The sequence below is a fragment of the Brachyistius frenatus genome, unplaced genomic scaffold (assembly GCF_029030835.1).
Source record: "Brachyistius frenatus isolate BFR_SWC_R1_liver_20210118 unplaced genomic scaffold, ASM2903083v1 Contig_78, whole genome shotgun sequence".
Classification (NCBI taxonomy): domain Eukaryota; kingdom Metazoa; phylum Chordata; class Actinopteri; family Embiotocidae; genus Brachyistius; species Brachyistius frenatus.
In genome coordinates this window covers 926,141-947,949 of record NW_027210677.1, presented here as the reverse complement: position 1 = coordinate 947,949, position 21,809 = coordinate 926,141, and the positions used below count along the sequence as shown (strand labels likewise).

Sequence of the window (21,809 nt, the reverse complement as noted above, 5' to 3'; positions counted from 1 at the left end):
TGTTACTTACTAGGCTGCAGGGAAACATCTGTCGTGCTTTGAGACTAGATGTATAGTACAAACAGCAGAAACATGCAAATCATAAAGTTCTGTGTGGAATTACATTTAAAAAATATCTAAAGTTCAGTGCAAACTTAATCAGGAAAAGTTTGCATGTCACAAGTCAGAGTTGGAGTGAGTGTATCAGTCCTATTATGAAATTGTATTTTTGCTAGAAATGCCCAAAAGCTGTTTGCCACATTTCTTCAAACGTTTAAATGAGTCGTTCTTCCTAAATTTACTTTTTGTGCAGTCTGTTTTTATTCACCCCGGGCCCTAGCAGTAGCTAGGTAGGAATGTTAGCATCAGGTATAATTTCACTAGTTCTTACATGCATTTTGAATGTGCACAATAAAAACTTGTACTGCTAAAAACACTTCTTAAAAGATTTGCTGTATATGCACACTGCATCTAAACAAAGACACAATTTCATCAGTACACATTCTCCTTTTAATGTTTTGCAAGAATTCAATTGGGAATGTAATTAAAATTATAGGGGACCAATCAAAACAGAACAGACCAACCAACATGAACAAAAAAAATGGCCTTTTCAATTCACAATGCTTTCCTTTTTAACATCTTAAAAACATGAAAACTCCCTTATTTTGTTACCCAAATTTTCTCCCAGAAATGTTTTGGGAGGGAAATTTGTCTGCTGCATTGATTATATCAATAATATTAATCAATTCCAGGACACGCATTTAATCCGTTAAACAATTGTCAACCGCAGTTAAAACAATGGTGATCCTGAATATGTTCTCCAGATCTATAAAAACACAACAACAATAAAAAATCAAAAAGGTTTACATTAAAATGAGCTGGCTAATTTGGCTAATCGTTTGACAGGTCCCTGTTCTCTGTAGAGTCTGGAGTATGCCGGAATAATAGAATTGATTGTTATAAAACTGAAAGTAAAGTTTTAATTTGAACAATTAGCAATTCAGTTTTCTCTATTCTCTATTTATTTAAGGTCAAGCTCATTTTCCCAACCATATCCAATCAAAAAAAATAATCTAAATATTGCTTCATGTTGTTCGTATTAAATCACTTACATAAGCTGATTTAAAACAAATTGGAACCCTCCAGACTCCACAGATTCACAATTTATTGCAGTTTTTAGTCACCTTAAGATCATTAACATGTTCTTTGATATATATATATATATATATATATATATATATATATATATATAAGAACATGTTAATTATTAATATTATATATTATATATATTTTATATATATATCATGACTTAAACAGTGAATAGCTGAATAGAAACTTCATTTGTTAAAAAACATATAAGTATAAATATAGCCATAAGTCAATATATTTAGTATAAAGATATGTGACTACACACATACACAGTACCACCAAAGACTTATCTACACATTTACAAGTAATGTCAATAAAATTGACTGTTGTTCCCTTGAGTGAGAATAGAACAGACATCTGAAAGCTGGTCTTGCAGCTACTCTTTATTGTCAATACCATTCCCAGATGTGTTCCCTCAGGCGAAGTGCTCATGTTGAACAACTCAATAATATTCAGGAAAAGCTGCGCAGGAAAATCCTCCAATGACTACAGAGTCCTGAGGAGGTGCAAAGCTTCCACCGTCTCTTTTCTTCCTGCCATCAAAGGGGGTTATCTCGCCAGCCTGTTTTCTGGCATCTGAGTCTCAGTTTTCTGGTTATTGCTCCCTTAAGAAAAGAACTTTGTCAGTCTGCCACAGAGAAGCTTTGAAGTCACTCCAACATCGCATTCAGCTGGTCAGCCAGGTCGTCAAACATGTTGCCGATGTCGTCCAGAATATTTCCTGTTGCTTTAACTGTATTGCTGCCACTAGGAAACAGACAGACAGCGTCAGTTGATTCTAACAGGTGTATTAACACTATATATATATAGATATCTATATATATATATATACAGTATATATAAAGTATATATAAAGGGGGGGAGAGGGAAGGGTGGAAGGAGGGGGAGCCTTACCTATCCACACTCTCGTCTTGTGCGAGTCTGTTCTCCACTACTTTGAGAGCAGCCTCCAGTGACGTACTGGTTTCCTCCAGTCTCTTCTGAGCCAACACCTCCAGACCAGCCACATCAGCCAGGGCTACCCCTGCTTTCCCCGACTCATCCGGCAGTGCAGAGATGGGGTAGCAAGATGTCGGTGCCGGGGAGAATGGAGCAGCAAAGGCAGCACTCTGAACCATGCTGAGATCTGATCCTGAGGAACAAGAAGTGTCATGTAACTGTGACAGCAAAAACAAAATTGTATTGTTAAGAAATGTTATGGAAATAGAAGAATCATACGCAGATAAGTAGTGCAAAGACAAATTTTGACCATTTAAATTTTGGTTACAATCACCTGCTGATGATGCAGAGGCTGAGGAGGGCTGCAGGAGTCTCGATACAGTCAAAGCAGCAGCTTTCTGTGGACTCTCAGGCGTGGACATGACTGTCTGTGGATGCTTGACAGATTTAGGACTGGGTATAAATGTCTGGGTGTGCATGCCGGCAACCTGCTTTGGGAACACTGTGTGAATCTGCACACTGGTGAGTTTAGGAATGGCCGTTTGGTCCCTAGCTTGTACTAAAGAAACAGTTTTTTGAGGGGTTGTCGGTCTGACATTTGGTGGTTGTCTGAGAGGACTGGAAGGTTTTGCAAACACCTGGGGCTTTGGGCCTTTTCCCAATGAGCCCATTCTTTGGAAAACACTCCCCAGCCTTTGAGCTTCCTCGTGATTTAGTGTGCTGACATCATTATGTGTGTGGAGACTGTTGGTTTGCAGGTAGTTGTTGTCTCTGTTTGGAGGGGCAGGCTCCTCAGGTGTAAGTGTGTCTTTGTCCTTGGGTTTGTACCGTCTTTTCACTGTGTCAGACTCTTTCAGATTGAACTCAGGGAGCTCCAGGCTGTTCGGGGGCTGAACTGGACCGTCAGAAGGAGTCGTGACTTCAGTTTCTGCTTGAGTAATGACTGCAATCCTGGGTCGCTGTTTGATAGTAAGGTTGCCCTCTTCAGCGAAAGGTAGGTTGTCCCCTGAGCTGCGCTTTGGATATGCAGTAGTATTCTTTGATATTCTTTCATTTTTCCTTGCTTTCTCTTCAGATATTCCCTCTGTACTTCCACCTCTTTGTCTGCCCGTGTCTCCTTCTGTCCCCTCACTTTCTACCCTCCTAAGGCCCCCAAGCCCTAAGGCAGGGACAGGTTTAGAGTGCTGTATGATGGTGTGGGAGGGAAATCTAAGAGGCATCGGTGAGGAAATAGCGGTGAAAACAGCTGAAACGGGGATTTGGGTTGGTGGTATATCTACCCTCCTGGGTGGACTGCTGCTGCTACCCTCTAGCTGGGCTGCAATGCTCCGCACGCTGCCGGCACTCTCTATCGCCACCGCTCCCTTCACATCAGGTTCGACCACTTTGCCATTTCCCGGTTGACGCTCAGGGCTGCTGCTTACCGAACTCATCCTCTTGGGTGGTGGTGGAGGTGGGCCTTTGCGACGGGAGCGCACAGCGAATGAGTGGCTGCGGTTGATGTGCCGTTGGGCCCCTGTGGCACACGTGTGGCCGCGTCCCGGCCTACGCGACAGGGTGGCATAGGATGGCATGGCCTCAGAGGAAGCAGAGGAACTGGGGGGAACGAGGTCATCATCTTCGTCTGGCTCACCATCTGACAGAGCATACCGAGTCAGGCTTTGGGCGCGCTTCTTTTGTGGGCCCCTTTGGGCCTTATCAGGTGGTGGGGGTCCCAGCACAGCGACTGCTCCAGGTAAAGGCTTGGAGAGCATCCGTGGAGCCCCGTTGATGCCCCCTACCTGTGTCTGGAGGTAACTGAAGGCCCTCTGTGTTTGGGAAGGCTGCTGGAATGTAGAGGACGGTGAGGGAGGAGGGTGATGGTGAGACTGGAGGCGGTTAGGGGACTGGAAGTGTTTGGCTGTGGGTGGGAATGCTGGGTAAGAAAAGCTGGGCATTTTGCTGGGGGTTAGTGGAGGTGTGATGGATGAGAGTTTGTTAGGAGTAGCAGACAAACTCTGGGGCTCCCACATCTCCTTCTGTCTACTTCTGCTTTCAGGACTACTTCTTTCCCGTTTTGCCTCCTCCCCAGCACCACCTCCGACATTCTCTTCAGACTGGCTGGACGTCGAGGCTGAAGATGGTGTGGCTTGGTGATGATCCTGACAATATCCTGAATTTGAATTTCCTGAATTTCCAGAATTCCCTGAGCCCCTCGAACGCACGCCAATGCTCTCTTGGCTGACTGACATGGCGGTTAGAACTACAGCAGAGGACATGTCCCTGAAGCCAAAGGCCTCTGTGACACCTCCTCCCACCTTGCCTATCATAGCACTCTGCAATTCAGCGCTGAGCTCGCTGTCCTGAAAGGAAAGGAGAGCCCTAGGAGTGTGAGGGGAGGGGCAGCAGTCATTGGAAGGAGTGTTTACACGCATGTGAGCGAGCACATTATGTGCTGGCATGTGTTCGATGGATACCAGATCCAGAGCGGCAGGGGGTTTTCGTCTTAGAGTTTCGCCCCCAGTTCTGTTGGCATGGTTACGAGAGCGCTGCAGGTCACACAATCTCTTCACAGCTAGCATAAGCTTCTTCTGATGGCCTGAAACACACGGACACACATTCATCATAATCTATTATTAAAACACTCACACTGCTTTAAAGCAAGAGTGAGTGTCTTACCAAAGTCTTGCCAAAGTCACAATTATAAGTCCATTAAATGTAATTCCCCAATGGGCTCTTTAGATATCAGATAAACACGTCTACTCTTTGTAATCAACAAACATTTTCTCCCATAAAGTAGCCTGCACTTTCACAGCAATTCCATGAGATGTCCTGTTTGCTAATTGTTAATTGTGAATTCTTTGCAAAAGATTGAAAACCAAAACTAGAGCAGACAACGGCAAAATCTTATTTCTCACCCAGTTTGGTGATGCCTATCTCCTGCAAGTCCTCCCAGGTGATGTCCTTGACAATAGTGATGGAGTCATAGCCATTTTCACAGAGTGTCTTTTGGTACTGAGGCAATCCAATCATACTTAGCCACTCCCCCAGGTCCAACTGAAATAACAAACACACACGGACACAGGAAATATTCACACGAATCTGAGAGAAATAGCTGCATTTCAAGAGAGTGAGTAGGAAATCCTAAAGGATTTCTCACAGGAATGTGATCCGGCAGCCACTCAGGGATGCTCAGCTTGCCAATCTCCATTGAGATCTTCTTTCTGTGGCCTGGTTTGGTCACTCCGATAGCTGTTAGATCCTGAAGAGCAAAACACATGTCGACAGCCAATGAGTGATCAGCAAAACAAAGAATGTGTTACTCACAAATAACTATGATCCAAAATAGTCTGCTAAAGATAAACGGGACATTTCAGTGTAAAAACATTGATGTCTTGGCGCTACAGTTAGTTCTCTGCTACATTTTGAGAACAAAAGCACCATTTGCAGTCCAAGTGGCACTGAACAATTACATTTGAGTGGGGCTTCGATTGCATGCCGGTAAACAGTTCGTTTAGAAGGTAAAGGAGACGTAATGCACTTTCTGTAATGAAATCTCAAATCCCATCATTATCGTTTGATGATACAGCTTTTTATTAGCTGTATTTTCATGGTTCTAAACTGCTAACTGAGTATAAACTGGCTATTCGCGAATGTAGATATTGTCTTTCAACTCAACTTCATTTTCACACCTCAAGTTGCTAATCAGGCCGTAAAATAACGATCGATGCCAAGAGAAGGAAGTCTTGGATATCTGCTGGCTACACAGAAACTGCCAAAATAATGGTTGTGGCCACCAGAGGGTTAATTGCGACAAATATACAATGGGTTCTGTGACTTAGAGTTTAAATCTTCCTCATTATATACTAGAACATCACATAAAAGAAGAAAATGAATGAAGATGGCATGGCTTGAAGTAATTTTGTTCTTGGTGAATGAACTCACAAGTAAACCAGAGTTGAAAGACTTGTCATGCATGTATGGTGCCATGCATGAATAATACACATGTAAGAAAATACAGACATCTTTTGGTGTATTTGTTCTAATGAGAGACACACTCTTTTTCCATTTTGTACTGTAAATGATGCACATTTTTTGACGACGAGCAGAGGAGTCTGACAGAGGCTACAAACTGCTTGGTCTTATTTCATAAGGTAATAACTGCTGTTTCAAATGCATTTGGCAATAATCTATGAATGCTAAAAATGCACACACATAGACACATACACACACCTCAGGGGTCATCCTACTGATGGTTGGTACATCATATCCTGCACTGATGAAGCTGGACATGTACTGCTCCAACTGGAATTCACATAACCACTGGTAAATGGCTTCAGAATCCTAAAGACAAAGAGAGGCTAGATTTATGAAATTTCTTTATTAAACATACACACAAAACCTACATACCTTCTCCTAATACTCAACTCACCTTGCCCTCCAGAAGCTGCTGTGGTCTCAGAAAGCCTTTCGGAGGAGTACTGTTAATGTGGTGACGGGAACCACCTAAAAAACACACATCATCATTTCTATAGGACAACAACCTCTGTTATGTTTTATTGTGAGCGACTGCAGGAAACAAGAAGAAACTTTTGGGAAGAAAAACAAGACAGATCAAAGACTTAATAACCAGTATCTGGTATGTGTAATGACACAAGTAATGGCAAAAGTGTTGAAAATATCAAAAAAATAATAGCAAGTAATCAATACAGTCTGCGATAGTCAAGTCATGAATCAGTCTTCTCCAAGCAGCTGTCTGGGTGAGTAGTAGACTTAGATCTCTTGAGGTGAGTGAAAGTGTGTAATCTAGATAGATTAGGTTAGATTTGACTTTATTTGACAGTGGGGAAATGACTATAAGCACATAAAAATGTGTTTTTGTCATTCATAAAAAAAATTTTTACAGATAATTGTTAAATTTTTTTAATCTAATTTTGAAAGAAAATAGAAAAGTATAAATAATTTGAGAAAACAAACTCGGCAACAAATCCACAATACTTTGAGAACAAAGTCAAATATTTAGAAGAAAGTTATAATGTAATGGGAAAATAATCTGTAATACTTTGAAAATAAAGTCAGAAATTTGTGTACAAATAAAAAAAAAAAAAAAAAAATTGCTAATTACTTTTAGAATAAATCACTAAAAAGCACTTGTAGCAGTTATAGTGCTAAGTATAAATTGATCAAACCAATAAATAATCACAGCGTGCATACAAACCAACATTTTATTCTCCTTCTGAACCAAATATTAGGATGCTTTCCTCAAACTTTTTTCCCACAACATTATTACATTATGTTTACTCAAACTATTTCTTAATTCTGAAAATCCCTGCCCTCCTTCTCTGTTAAACAAATAAACTGAGAAAGATAAAAAGATCTAACATCAGAATGAATAGAATTATTGTTAACCAGTCATGAGACAGCATTAGTTTAATTTGCTGACTAACCTGTGGATCCCTCAACTTGTTTGCTGTGGTCTGCTCCTGTACCATGGATATGGTCTCCTGATTCACCAGCAGATGGAGCCAGCTACACAGAAAACATGAAAGAAGGTGAAGTGACTCCACTGAATCTCTTGAATTACTAAAGTATACTATTGACAATAATCAGACATCATCAAATCAGTTAACCAAGTTGCACTCGTGGTAAAATCTGAGGAATATCCTATTTCCTCTTTTTTCAGCAGGAGTTCTGATCTGATCTGACCTTGGCACTATCAGCGTTGTGGCGATTCGGAGTCTCATTGTGTTTGTGGCCACTCTCTGAGCTCTGGCCGCTACCCGCACTGCGACTGCTGCCCACACTGCCGGCGCTGCCAACACTGTGTCTGTCACCTGAGAAATGAGAAAGAAAGCGAAACAAAACAGAAAGAAATCGTAGTGTTACATTAAATAAAATTTCAGAGCTGGTAAACTGGAAGTTAAAGTATGGCCTCAGTACTCTGAAAAAAAAGTCATTAGTGACTCATATTTATTCTTGAAGTATTGGTTTGAAATTTTTGGAAATCTACTTATTTTTTTTCTATGCAGTTACGTGAGAATATCAATAACAATTTCATGTTCGTGTGCAAGTATAGAGCTAGGTTTAGGAGGCGATTAGCTAAACTGCATAAAAGCTCACAAATGAACATGCATCTCTGTTCAGATTTCTGGTACGTGCCTGTCAACATCTCTGAAGCTCACGAACAGAAAACCGCATTATCTTTAGCTTCTGTGAGTTGTTAGTGGCCCGCGTAACAGAATTGATGTCGTAGTTGTCTTCAGCCATGAGGTCAAGTACACAGGCTTGCAATGCCTATTAAGGATCAGATCTTTTCTGACACAGCAGTTCATCTTCTTCACTCCTGATTTGTGATGATATCAGTGATAAATGTTCCACAGCTGTGAGTTATGTGACGTAGCACTGTTTATGAGAGAAACTTAATGGGACTAGCTCTCCTCATTCTTTAACCCATACATTAACAGAATTGTAACGACATCGTGAATTTCCTGTTTAACCATCAGGGCAGTCGTCCATCATTTTATGCAATATATATATCCGTTTGTGTACAGATTAAACAAATACATGTAAATTCGTGAGCTTTGTGCTAAGCTAGGCTAATCACCACCCGTCATTTGCTCCACATTTATCAAATAGAAATAAAGAGCATGGGAGTTAAAGGGGGGGGGGGCATAGGAAGGTCAAGGCTTTTTGGATATAAAGGGGGGAAAGATGGTAATAAGCTTTCTTAAAGAGGCCCGGCTTGTCAGAATGGCAGAGTGGTACTGGTCTACAGGTTCACACAGGGTCGGGGAATTGGGGTAGTCGGGTGGGGGCGGGGGAGGTTAACAGGTGTTTGGGACCACACACTCTTACCAGTGGGAGAGCTCCTGAGGACCCAAATGTCCTGAATGGGGCTAACAGGACTAGGTGGGGCTGAGAGCTGATTGCCCGATGGAGCACCTAACAAACACACACACTTTAGACACACGCTCACTGCAGAGCTGGGACACGACCTAGCAAGCGTTCACCGAGCACCAGGGGAGAGACTGGGTGCTGTTTGGGAGGGAAAGGAGATGATGAGCCTTTGGACAGAGATGTAAAACCTCACTGCCACCTGTCATCGGGCCCTTACTTGTCTCGCTTGGTAGGACATGAATGTATCACGTGGTAAAACAAGGGGGGAAGAGTTGGTGAGTGTGTCTGTGTGTGTACCTGCAGGATCATAGCCAAGGATGCAAGAGTCGTCAGTCTGAGGGACATGGTTGTGGCCTGAAGGGGGAGCTCTTGATGCAAAGTGTTGACGTTGGCCAGGCACTGGGTTTTGGCGTGAGAGAGTGCCTCCTAGGGTCAGGGAGACAGGTTTGGGTTGAGGTGGGCATGCATGAGTGAAGGAAAAGTAGATGATGTACATGCATGTGTGTTGCCAGTTTAAAGTGCATGGGAACATCCTTTAAGAGTGAAGTCAATTCTCAAGAAGTCTTATGAACATTATCATGTATTCTAGTTCAGTGAGTATTCGGAACAACAGCTAAAAAAAAAAAAGGGGGAAAATGTACTGTAAATCCTCCGCGGAGTTACATAAGAGGCTGCTGAATGGGAGTGGAAGATCACTAGCAGTGCTGAGAGGGCTTAGTTTCCTTTGTGTGTTGTTGGTCCATGGTTGCTGACACCGTGGACATTTATCACAGAGCTCACACACATTAATACACATACATACACGTGCACACACACACACACACACACACACACACACACACACACACACACACACACACACACACACACACACACACACACACACACACACACACACACACACACACACACACACACACACACACACACACAACTGAGTTTGCCTCATAAGCAAATAGCCTGTCACCAACTAACTCTCTCTCTCTCTTGTCTCTTCTCCCTCAAGCATGAGCAGACACAGATAAACACACACACACACACACACACACACACACACACACACACACACACACACACACACACACACACACACACACACACACACACACACACACACACACACACACACACACACATCTGGCTGTAGTAATCCTATTAATGTGTGTCTAGTGTGTGTGTGTGTGTGTGTGTGTGTGTGTGTGTGTGTGTGTGTGTGTGTGTGTGTGTGTGTGTGTGTGTGTGTGTGTGTGTGTGTGTGTGTGTGTGTGTGTGTGTGTGTGTGTGTGCGTGCGTGCGTGTGTGCGTGTGTGTGTGGTTGGTGTGGGTCGGGCTTATTGAGGACCTAGAAATGGAGTGTTTCAGTGCGTGCGTAAGCAACTGTGTCTGTTGTTATTGGACATTTCACTGCCATCATCCAACTGTGTGAATGTCAATGTCTTTACAGCTGCAAAACAAGCACAGGGCTCATATTCCTTTTCTTCACAGGGATTAAATCAGATGATTTAAAAGTTTCTGAACCCGTTCAGTAATCATCAGGCCAACATGACAGATCCTGCTTTTGAACAATTGTCGAGATATATTGCTAGTACCAATATAACTATTGCCCTGAGTCAAACAAGCCATTTTAACTCCAATCTTTAAAATCAGGGCCCCCGATTTAACAAATTTAATCTGGCCCTGAAAGGAACTTCTAATAGTAAAAGTATAATATATAAAACATTTATCCTGCAGTGCTCCCAGTCACTTAGTGATTAAAGTGACAGATTTTTAACAGCACTTTTTTTCAACGATGTTTTTTTTAATTTTTTTTATCGGATCACATGTTTGTGAATAAATTCTCTAACACGGAACTGTAATAGACGGTGAGCCTGGCTGGGTAAACTTGGCCAAAAATGTGCATAAATGAGGTACCTTTGGACACCCCCAAGTTAAATGTACACAGCGACCTATACGTTGAGCTTCATTTTAGGCTATGTACAGTGTTTCCTATATCCAGACATTTAACAGCGGCAGAAATATGACTGCTGCTGGGTTTTTTACTAGAGGAGAGAAGAGAACCTTGTTTTATTTTGCATACACTTTATATCAGTTCCTGTAAGTAAACAAGGAACTGACAGCACAACAACTGTATTATCATTCGCGAGAGTAAAACAGCCATGCAGCTATAAAGATATTTTTGTGTTTTTATTATGCAAGAAAGGTTTTGAGAGCAATCTTGCTTAAAACATTTTTATGGAACAAATGACTATAATGTGAATGTGAGAGGGAATTATCACCTGACTTTGCAGTTCCTCTCAGCTCTAGATGGCATTTTAGCCCCTTTCAGCTCATTATTTTGGTTTTACTGCCCACAACTTTACTGTTTTGCTTCAGTCCCACAGCCTGGAGCAACAGGCAGCTGTTTTCATTGAAAAAGCTATCTGGTAAACCACTCTACAAAAACCAAACCGCAGACAAAGTTTGAAGGTACCTTGTAAACACATGAGCCTAAACTTTAAGAGCCAGATCATTTTCACAGCATTGACTGATTGAGATTAAAACAGAGCTAAAAAAATTTAAAAAAAAAAGGTGAATATTAAATGTACGTTGTACATAGAACAATGTTTTCTAACACATTTGTCAGAGCAAATTTATAAGGTGTAATGTGCACCACATTTACAAGTAAAAGTACTGCATCTGAAATGTTACTTAATAAAAAATACAGACTTATCATCAGTAAAATGTTCTTAAAGAATCAAAAGTGAACATGCTGATAATATAGAAGGGCCCATTTTTGACTGTTACTTGATGATATTACTGTATTGTTGTTATTGATACATTAACCAGTAAAGTAGCATGTTAAATTTAATCTGGTTGAGGTTGAGACAATTTTAACTATTTCATATAATGTTGGGTAATTGTTAATAAGACCACAATGTTTTGCATGTAGTATCTTTATTGGCAAAGAAGCTATTTCCTATGGCTGTCAAATGTGGAAATATTTGCCTCAAATGCAGTGGCATAGCAGTAAAACAGTACTTAAGTGCAGTATTTACGTAAATATGGCTTGCATAAATATACCTTCTTTCCACTACTGATATGCAGATGTGTGAGAGCTGCTTTGTCTACCTGTTCTCCTGCTGAGGACCTCCACCACTGAAGGAGGAAAGAAGCCCACCCGGTCCGTCCCCAGCTGGGTGTCGTGGATGTGACCTTTCCACCGGCCATCTGAGTGCTGGTCCAGGACCTGACACCACACACAAACCAACAGCACACTTCAGCTCGACTATGCAACATAAACAACGACTTACAAATGAACCATTGGTCTGAAGACTGAGTGGTTTGTTTAAAGCAAAAAGAAAAAGAAAGAAACTTGGTGGATATTGTGTCTAAACATTTTGCCTTAACAATAAGTATGCATGTCGTGTGTAACTCTTCCAGGCATGCATTTAAGACTATAATGAAGGCACCAATGAGCTGGAAATACACTGTCTATCCATAGTAAGTGTGAACAGAATATCTTGAGAGAACAAAAACAAGCACCTCTGCTTTGTGACAGGATATCACACAACAGCACACAAGTCGAAACAGGAATCTAAGAAAGTCACAATATCTCCTATAAAGATATCAAAGTACACAGCAGTAAGCACATAAATACATGAAAAAGCATGAACAAGTGTTCATATAAGCTGCTAATAAGACAGTGACAGCAGCAAGTATGTGCCTGCTTCTATGCTGTGGTCTCCTGCTCAAAGTACACTTAATTACCCAGACAACATCCCATTCAAATCCAAACAAGACTTCGCTCATGCAGAGGTCTTCATCATGTAATCCTTACACTGCCTGTGATTTATCTTCACCTCTAAGAAGGTATAAAATCTCAGTTATTTTACAGGAGTAACTGTGAAATAGAGTAATATAACATGCTATGCCTGTATATGACCAGAATTACAGTCATTTCCTTGAAATGAAACATTCAGAGCAATCCAAACAGGTAGGGTTTTTTTCTTTTAGTTTTCTGAGGTGTTTTCCATTTGCATCACTCATCCGTCCCATGACCATGACATTCTGAGTTATTCACTAATACATTTTTCTCTAGCACACACAGATCCGTGACCAAAAAAAACATGGTTGAACACATGACCAATCACAGCTTTCCCTCTGTCAAAACCTGCATAATGTGCAGAGTTGATCCAAAGTAAGTTCAAGGGATCAACTTCACCTGGCAGGACCATCAAACTCATGTTGTGTTTTTGTGGGTCGACATCACACAATACTTAGCAAAAGTTCAACTAGGCAAGAGAAAGCTAACATTGCAAGTAGCACTGCAGTGTTTGGGTGGCATGGCTTGTGACCTGTGGGCATGCAGAGACTCAGCAGTGTAGAAGTTTAGAAGGGGAGAATGTAATCCAAATTATTTTCCACAATTTACAGAAACACCGCAAAACCAGACTATCATTAGATGCTATAATTTACAAAGGACCCTAAATGCCTCACACATACAGCATTACTATAATTTAAAGTGAAAGTGTCCTGTGGAAACAGATTGTTTCCTTCAAATATAGATCTGAATTCTAATAAAATATTCCTTTTTTTAGCTTTTATTTTGAAAACCAAAACTAGAATAATCTAAGAGTGTCCGTTTCGTGAATCTTCGTAATCTTTGCACATCTCACTACTACCTCCATCGGAAAACAGCATTTGTTTTGAAACAGGTCTTGCTGACTATAATGCCTGGTATTTACAGCTGCAAATTGATGGATGGATGGATGGATGGATGGATGGATGGATGGATGGATGGATGGATGGATGGATGGATGGATGGATGGATGGATGGATGGATGGATGGATGGATGGATGGATGGATGGATGGATGGATGGATGGATGGATGGATGGATGGATGGATGGATGGATGGATGGATGGATGGATGGATGGATGGATGGGGCATAAACAAGCCCGTGTGCATTAGTGCACATGGAATGGCTAACTTGAACATCTGGAAAGGCCAAGAGCTGATGTTACTTACCAAAAAGCTAAAGCCTACTGCGTTACAAAAACAATGCATGTAGCAGTCAGATACCGATGTACCTAGACCCTGGAATTCAGCTTAGATCTATTTGGAAGTTTTCCTTGGTTCTTTGTCGAGCATCACCACCATCCTTTTGGACAATCTGGGGTTCATTTTTCCTCTTACAGCCACATGCAGGCAGTTTGACTACATTAAACTTGTTAATAACATTTGCACCTGTAGTCACATGAACATGAAGCTGCGATCAGGACTACAAAGTGAAGCCATGACTTGTTAGACAGCCATAAAAGTGAACTTTTTCTTTCTCAAAAGAACAGTGAAAGACAAAAACAAATACCATTATAATATCTCCAGCCCGGAAGTTAAGGGCAGTGGGGTCGTGGAGATTCCAGTAGTCCTTCACTGCTCTGACTTGGAGAGAACTTGATGCCTCTGCAAAGAGCAAAGATAGAATACCGTCATGTAGCGACCTCTCCCCCAGTGTTCAAACTGCCTATTTTAAACAAACATCCAAATTTCACAAAAGCATCAAAGTTCTGTATCAAAAAACCTTTCAAGAGCTACCAACCTCTGAGGAGCTGTTTGATCTCCCTGCTGGCTTTGGAGGTAGTGAACTGGTTGACGATGTCCAGAGCAGTCTGGTTGTACGTATTGTGCTGGTTCACATTGATGCCCGCCTACACACAAACACAACAGGAGACAACTGTGGGTGAGGTGCACTTTTACAGCACATCCTCCCGCAACCCTCCTCTAATTAAAGAATAACACACAGCGAGTGAAAGTGGGGTGTAAATTTGTGTTAGCTTTCAGCAATGTCTTTCTATCTGCACTCTTTGTACAAAAACATAACCCTTTAAATCCCACATTAGTTGGACAGACATGATACTTGTCGTCTTTGCTTACATCAAGCAGCAACCGCACGACTTCTGTTTTGCCATAGAGGGCAGCCTCATGCAGGGACGTCCCCCCTTTGGTTGCTCTGTTGACGTCAATGCCGGCTTTGAGCAGCAACCTAGGCAATCAAATCAGAATCAGAAACTTGCATGAAAGGCCAAAGCCAAAGCTCAGAAAAACTTATTTGTGCAAGCTACCCATAGCTTGCACATCTCGGAAGGAACCATGAATATATACAGGTTGTGGAGCAGCATATGCTACCATCCAGACAATGTCTTTTTTAGTGAAGGCCTTGTTTATTTTATATTGGTTAATGTGATTTGCAAATCATTGCATTCTGTTTTTATTAACATTTTTTACAGCGTCCCAACTTCTTTGGAATTGGGGTTGTACTAGAAAGTTTAAGTAGCTGTGGTAACAACAGTATGAGTAGCAACGGCTATATGTAGATGTAACAGTAACAGTTACTTCCTCAACAGTAGTACTAGTAGTAGCAACAGTAGCAGTAGAAGCAAAGGCTCTGGTAAACAGAAACTGCAGGAAAGATGATGAAAGGACGCATGATAGATAAAAATACAATGTATTTCAACAATCCTTAATGTTCTCCTACTTTATGATGTCTTTATGTCCATTCCTTGCAGCCAGGTGAAGAGGGGTGGTGGCTTGAGAGTCGAGGCTGTTATTCCCTCCCTCTCCTTCTAACAGCGTTGCCACCAAATTACTGCTCAGCAGCAGCTGAGCCACCTAAAGAGACATCAAGTGTTAGCTGGCAGAATCAGGACAGGAATTATAGCATTAGTAATACATAAATAATGTATATATGCAAAGCCAAACTAGCTGAGGTTCTGAGGTAAAAATATACTGAAATAATAATGTAAATGATGACTTATATTGCACAGTAAAGGGTTAAACTGGCACACAGAGAGGCTTATCCAATCAACAGCTGTCTAAAGATACAACAGACTGACAATGACTGAAACACACAGACACAAACACACAGACACACACACACACACACACACACACACACACAGACACACACACACACTCACACACACACACTCACAAAGTCTGTGTGTGTGTGACAAAAAACAGCCCAAAGCCTTCTATTCTTTCACAGATAAACTGCAAACCCAAATCAGACCAGGGACCATTTAAAGGGGCGATGTGTACATGAACAAGAGTTTCAGGTTCCAAATTCTAAAATGAACTAAAATTACCCACAGAATGTGAGGAAATAGCAGTGTTGACATTGTGGAGATTTGTATGTGTTGTGGTGCACAGATGTCTACTGGGCTTAGCATGCTAACCAGGTAGTTCAGCCACTTCCCGTCTTGTAACCACTTAGTATGAAAAGATGAGATAGAGTCAATGCCGTGTTGGTCTGCGCCCAGCCCAACTTGAGAGGAAGAGGAAGTAGTGTATTCCATCAGGAGCAGACCAACAGGTGACCATAAATGACTGTCAGCTTACAGCTTATAGGTCAGTGGACTCACAGCAGCATAATGATGTGAAGTGTGTTTCAGAAAATCCTGAAGGCCTATTTTCTAATTAGTGATGGATTATTTTCAGTTAAAATGCGAAAAAAAAACGAATAAAAAGGAGAGACTTTAGCTAACACTGACACATGACTAGTGGAAAAAAATTATTGACATGTTGAATGGGAGTCTGGAGTCAAAGGCTTTCTTGGAGCCAACCTCAGGCACTCGGTTGTATTGCAGCTTAAGGCACTTCTACATTGGCCTCATTTTTCTGACATGGTAGCTCGGTCCACTTTTATTTACAGTGTGTGGTATAAGACCAAATTGAGGGAAGACTGCCTGGACACTACAGTGACTCACTATCGCCTCCTTATATACACAGTGGTATTACACAATGGGATTGAATTATTGCAAAATGCTCCGTTAACAAACAGGGGATGTGTTCCCACACTTCACGTCTAAGCCGTGGTACGTGTTTAATAAAGACCAATTTCATCCAAAATAGGGCAAAACTGGGTGTTTTCGTGTGCAAATAATTAAATTGCAATGACTACACGAATGACACAAATCTATGCACAGGGAGGTTCAGTCTGTCGTTCAAAAAAAATTAAGTTTTATTTTTCAATGACAAAAATTGCAGCTCAGTGCATTTTGTAACAAAGTAGCCAAAATCTTATCCAACTGTGAAAAGATTGGTGAACTTTTCATCCAAAACCATCATCAGCTTTAATCTTTCAAATACTTATGACCGAATACATGGACAACTGATGCTATCTCATCAGTGTCAGCAAGATGGATGATTATAAATCGTCAACCACTTATTTTACACAAAACCTTTCTCATACCTTCAGTCTGCCAAACTCACAGGCCAAATCTAGTGGAGTCTTCTTCGCCTTGTTCATGAGGCAGGGATTAGACTGGTGCTGCAGCAACATCTCAGACTGAGAGGGAGAGAGTGTCATGTAAGTGATATCACCCAGTGCATTGTATACATGTACTTATATATATGTCTATCATCCCAACATGTTCACTACATGTGTGTTGATGTCTTGTCCATTCATATGATGTATTTGGTTTAGCTGCTGTTTAGGATTGTCAGTGTTGTGTTTGCTGATGTACTAAAGAGGTTAGGCCTCAGTATGGGTTGTATAACAGATGGGGTGTATGTATGTGTGTGTCTGTGATATGTGTATCTGTCCTTTAAAACATTTCAGCAGCCAAACGAATGAGGATGGACGAAAGGAATGTGTGCAGTCGTTGCCTGAAGACACTCGTGTAATTCTCGGTGTCACTGCATTAATGGTGTTACTGCTATTGTTGGTGAACAATAGCAGCTGAGACCCGAAGGGGATAGATTTCAGTGCCGTAGAACTTTGTCTTGCGTCTGCATCTGTATGCACTCACCACCTCATAGTGTCCATACTGAGCAGAGAGATGTAACGGGATCTGTCCATCATTGGAATGGGAGTTAACCGAAGCGCTGGCTCTCAGCAGCAACAGGACGGAGTCAGCTTTACCCTGCCACGCTGCGTAGTGGAGCGGACGCATGCCTGCAGACAGAAATGTTGTATGTAGGATGGAGGCGATGAGATGGGAAGGAAAAGACAGCAGTTACCAAAGTTAATTTTCTTGTCATATAGAATATGAGTCAGCATTTTCTTTAATGCAAAGCTACTGTAAGCGCATAGAGTTTGAAATATGTCAGTGTTTACCAGGTGAGCTCACACAAGAAGCCATCATACTGAATTATAGAATGTGAAGCATCATCCATATTGATCCATCGAAGTCAAAGTACTTTACAGATTAGATCTTTAAAACAGGAATAATTCATTCTTTTAGCCACTTGAGGCATTAAAACAAGATGTAAATGCAACTGGGGATATCATCACCTCATGAAGAGGGAATTGATCAGATCAGAGGTGGTCAGCTGTGAACGCACCCAGGAATCATTGAGAACCGATCTGGTAAGAAACGGTCTGGAACACGTGACAACATTTTTTTTAACAGTGTGAAAGCTAAAGGACCGCATGAAAGACCATCTACTCTACTGACGTCTGTTGAATAGGCAATAGAAATACTGAATGTAGCTCTCAGTGGCATGTACAGGTGTTCGTATCTGACCCAGACCTTCCACATGTTACCGTCATGTTACAGAAGGTTTGTTAGTTTTGGATGTTTGTTTTTGTTGTTTTTGTTGTTACTGTCTGAAAAAATATATACTGTAATTCTCCTGAGAGCAACTGTACAGAAAGCAAGATAAATTCACTTGAAACTCGCAGTATAAAGACTGTTTAATGATCACAAACACGATCTGTACCTACTACTTGTTTCACCAAGGCCTCCTTTGGGTTTAGCTTTTTGTTTGTTTATTTTATCTTGTCTAATTTCTGACACACATCAGACCAACACATGGGCCTGACCCTTTCAAATAATGAGATTATTATTGTTACTTCAACTCCTCTCATTTCTGCGTGTTCATGTGCTTATTTATGTTTACGTGATCATTCAGGATCGATGTGGAGACGCCTGAAATGCCGAGTGTGAACTGCAGTACATATTAGAACTGTCAACTTGTGATCAGTGTTCTGGTGATCAGTTGGTAGCTCAAATTTGTCAGTCAAATAGGAAAACAATTCAAAAATCAAGCAGATACTGAGTAACAGACATCTAAAATACCCTGAAGGCCTGTGGAGAACTGCAGAGCTGAGTAATAATTACTCACTTTTTTCTGAGGAATATAAAGACTCTGTTCTTTTACCTTAAAAGTTAATGTTTCATAACGTGGTAAAAAATACTTCAGGGATTAATGTTGGTGGCCTGCTTCGACTAAACTGCACCTAACCTCTGCTGCTTACGAGTTGATGAGCACAGACATATGCTGTTGTTGTTTCTCTGCACTGATATGCAGCAATGCTTCAACAAATATGCAAATCTATATTATTTGTAACTTGACTTCTTCTGGTTGTATAGGCTGTCCAGAGTGTGCTGCACCTGATGCGTGTCAGAGACCCTGAATTAAAAAAAAACTGATAAGCTGGCAAGGAAGTGCTAAAAGCTCATTTCAACCTTTTAAAACAGGACTTCAAGAGGCTATAACCGACATCAGATACATGGTTATGTGCACTACACTCCTCTGGTCTCAACAGCTGAGCAGCCACTTCAAATTCTCCTGTATCTGTTCTGCTTGCAGTCTGAAGATATTTGCCACAGCACTGCATGGCAGACAAACTTCAAAGTGAGTCATATTTATTCATATGGGTCTAACAAATTTTCAGCTCAGTGTCAGAAAGCCACTGAATAAGTTTCAGGTTCAATTTAACCCCAACTGACTTCTTGAGCGTGAATATTTTCATTATTTTTCCTAAGTTGTGGGTTTGTCTGGTGAGACTGGTTCCGCCAGTGACACTCCTCTCCTCTGCCATCATTATACCGTTGATGTCCTTGATGTCCACGGTGGCCTGGGCCTCGAGCAACAGAGACAGCAGCTCTGTGGTGCCCGTCAGAGCGGCATGGTGCAGCGCCGAGAAGCTGTGGGTGAGACAGCGAGGAGGAGGAGAAAAAGAGAAGGAAGTAAAAAAGAGAGCCAAGGGGGGGAGGACCAGGAAAGGAGAAGGGAGTATAAATCACACTGATTACTTTACAGCAGGTAAGTCCTTTTCAAAGCTGCAGACTGAGATTACGTGTGTGTGTGTTTGTGTATGTGTGTGCCCATCAAAAATTTGTGTGTACAAAATGCAGGCTCAGCAGAGAATTCAAGTGTGTTATGAAGGCGTCCCCCATCCACCCGACAACACTTTTAAAGTGTGTACGGTGTGTGTTTTTGTGTATGTGCAAGAGTGTGTGGTAGTATATTCCACTCAGGTTAAAGACATACATGTTTTGTCGATGAGTTATGCTTTTGCTTGACGCAGGAAGCGTTCCAGCGGTGGTGAACCTCTGAGACAACACAGCCGAGCTAGAGCTGGAAAACCCTCTCCACATGTGAGAATTGAATACCAACAGCAGTATAGAGGGCTTTCAGGTGATTTTCACACAGCCTCTGGCAGTCACTGTGTGACAGGTGGCAATAAACAGCCTGGATGCCTTGGAAACAGAACTAACCCTTAGTGTCGCAAGATAAGTCTGTATATTTCCCGTTAATGTGGCTACCGTGGCTCTATGAACATGCTAACTTTGCATCCTCCACCTCCATTGTAGAGATTCAAGCATGCCAAGATGAATATGTTAGGTGATCAGGTCATCTGGCAAGTTATTATTGATTTTGTCCTCATGCAGCTATTCTGGGCTGCTAATTTCTGTGTTAATATTCATAACTGAAATGAGTCACCTCAACATTTGAGATGATTCATGTAAAAAAAAAAAAATTTTTAAACTGCATGGAGCTCACAGTACCTGTTATGTCGCAACTCCTAGTTTCCCCAAATTTCTACAACAGAGGTGGAGAGGTTGTTAAAGGTCCCATATTGTATATTTTTTATTGCTTTTTTGATTATAAAGCAGGTATAGGTGCTATGTATCACCATGTTTCACCATAAATACTGAGAAAACGTGACAAACAAAGTACAAAGCTCGGATTCAGTAACTGTACCATTTAAACATTTGGAGTTCTGTAAGTTTTGGATGTCACATTTTTAGAACTCCTGTCACATGTCCGCCCTCAGCATGGCCCACTGTCTAAACTGTTAAGTGGAAAAAAACACCAAATAGTATTTTTTTTTTTGCAACACCAGCAAGCTACAAGGCTAAAACAAAAACTGTGATTGGCCTGGGCATGTGTTACTCTGAAAAGAGTCAGACAATCAGAGGAAAGCGTACTTGATATTGTTTCTGTACCTTAAAGACAAAGACACAAAACAGCCTGTTCTTAAGAGAGTTTCAGAAAAAAACATAAAATAAAATATATTGTGATGGTTTCTGGTATTTAAAACCACAAAAATATCTACTTATGGATATAAAGACTGCAAATAAAATACCAGAAATGTGTAAAATATGAGTCCTTTAAAGTCAATTTATTTATGTCGCTCATGCGCAATTGCTAAAATTATTGTTTCTCTCTATTAGGATATTGTGAAGTCTCTCGCCCTTCAGTGCCTCCAGATGATTTATGTCATGATTTGGCGCTATATAAATATAAGGAAATTTAATTCACATAAAGAAGTGTGACAGTGTGGCAGCTCCATGAAGCTGCTCAAAGTCCCTGCATCTATCTATTTACCAAGAAATAGTTCCAGCGCTGCATCTGAAACCACACATTGTCTGTTTTACACATTGGATATATTGCCTTTAGGTCTGAAAAAGACAAGACAATGCCTTAAAGTGTAATAACACTGAGCAGTGTAGGGGCTTGTTATCATTCAACTACTCATGAAATGGTGGTCCATCTAAAAATAATTTTATAATCAATTAAAGAATAGGCCTCAAAGAGTGTCAAATCATCAGTTTAGGGTTATTTTACACTCTCTCCCTTCCTCCAGACGGTGG

The 21,809-nt window shown here is 41.2% G+C and overlaps 1 protein-coding gene across 1 annotated transcript in view; it reads right to left on the bottom strand.

Annotated features, from left to right (window-relative positions):
* Window positions 1-1,294: 1,294 nt before the first annotated feature.
* The window catches only part of LOC138626836 (caskin-2-like), a 47,432-nt gene continuing 26,917 nt past the window's right edge, over window positions 1,295-21,809 (bottom strand). Inside the window, exons 3-20 of the mRNA XM_069708765.1 lie at window positions 19,759-19,856; window positions 17,733-17,878; window positions 17,174-17,269; window positions 15,458-15,591; window positions 14,857-14,965; window positions 14,522-14,630; window positions 14,291-14,385; window positions 12,052-12,169; window positions 9,241-9,369; window positions 7,753-7,880; window positions 7,494-7,575; window positions 6,479-6,552; window positions 6,280-6,390; window positions 5,207-5,308; window positions 4,965-5,103; window positions 2,402-4,645; window positions 2,023-2,260; window positions 1,295-1,875 (exon numbers count right to left, since the gene is read on the bottom strand). Coding sequence (XP_069564866.1) covers window positions 1,779-1,875; window positions 2,023-2,260; window positions 2,402-4,645; window positions 4,965-5,103; window positions 5,207-5,308; window positions 6,280-6,390; window positions 6,479-6,552; window positions 7,494-7,575; window positions 7,753-7,880; window positions 9,241-9,369; window positions 12,052-12,169; window positions 14,291-14,385; window positions 14,522-14,630; window positions 14,857-14,965; window positions 15,458-15,591; window positions 17,174-17,269; window positions 17,733-17,878; window positions 19,759-19,856 — 4,249 coding nt within the window. The 3' untranslated portion in view covers window positions 1,295-1,778. The remainder of the gene's footprint in view (window positions 1,876-2,022; window positions 2,261-2,401; window positions 4,646-4,964; window positions 5,104-5,206; window positions 5,309-6,279; window positions 6,391-6,478; window positions 6,553-7,493; window positions 7,576-7,752; window positions 7,881-9,240; window positions 9,370-12,051; window positions 12,170-14,290; window positions 14,386-14,521; window positions 14,631-14,856; window positions 14,966-15,457; window positions 15,592-17,173; window positions 17,270-17,732; window positions 17,879-19,758; window positions 19,857-21,809) is intronic.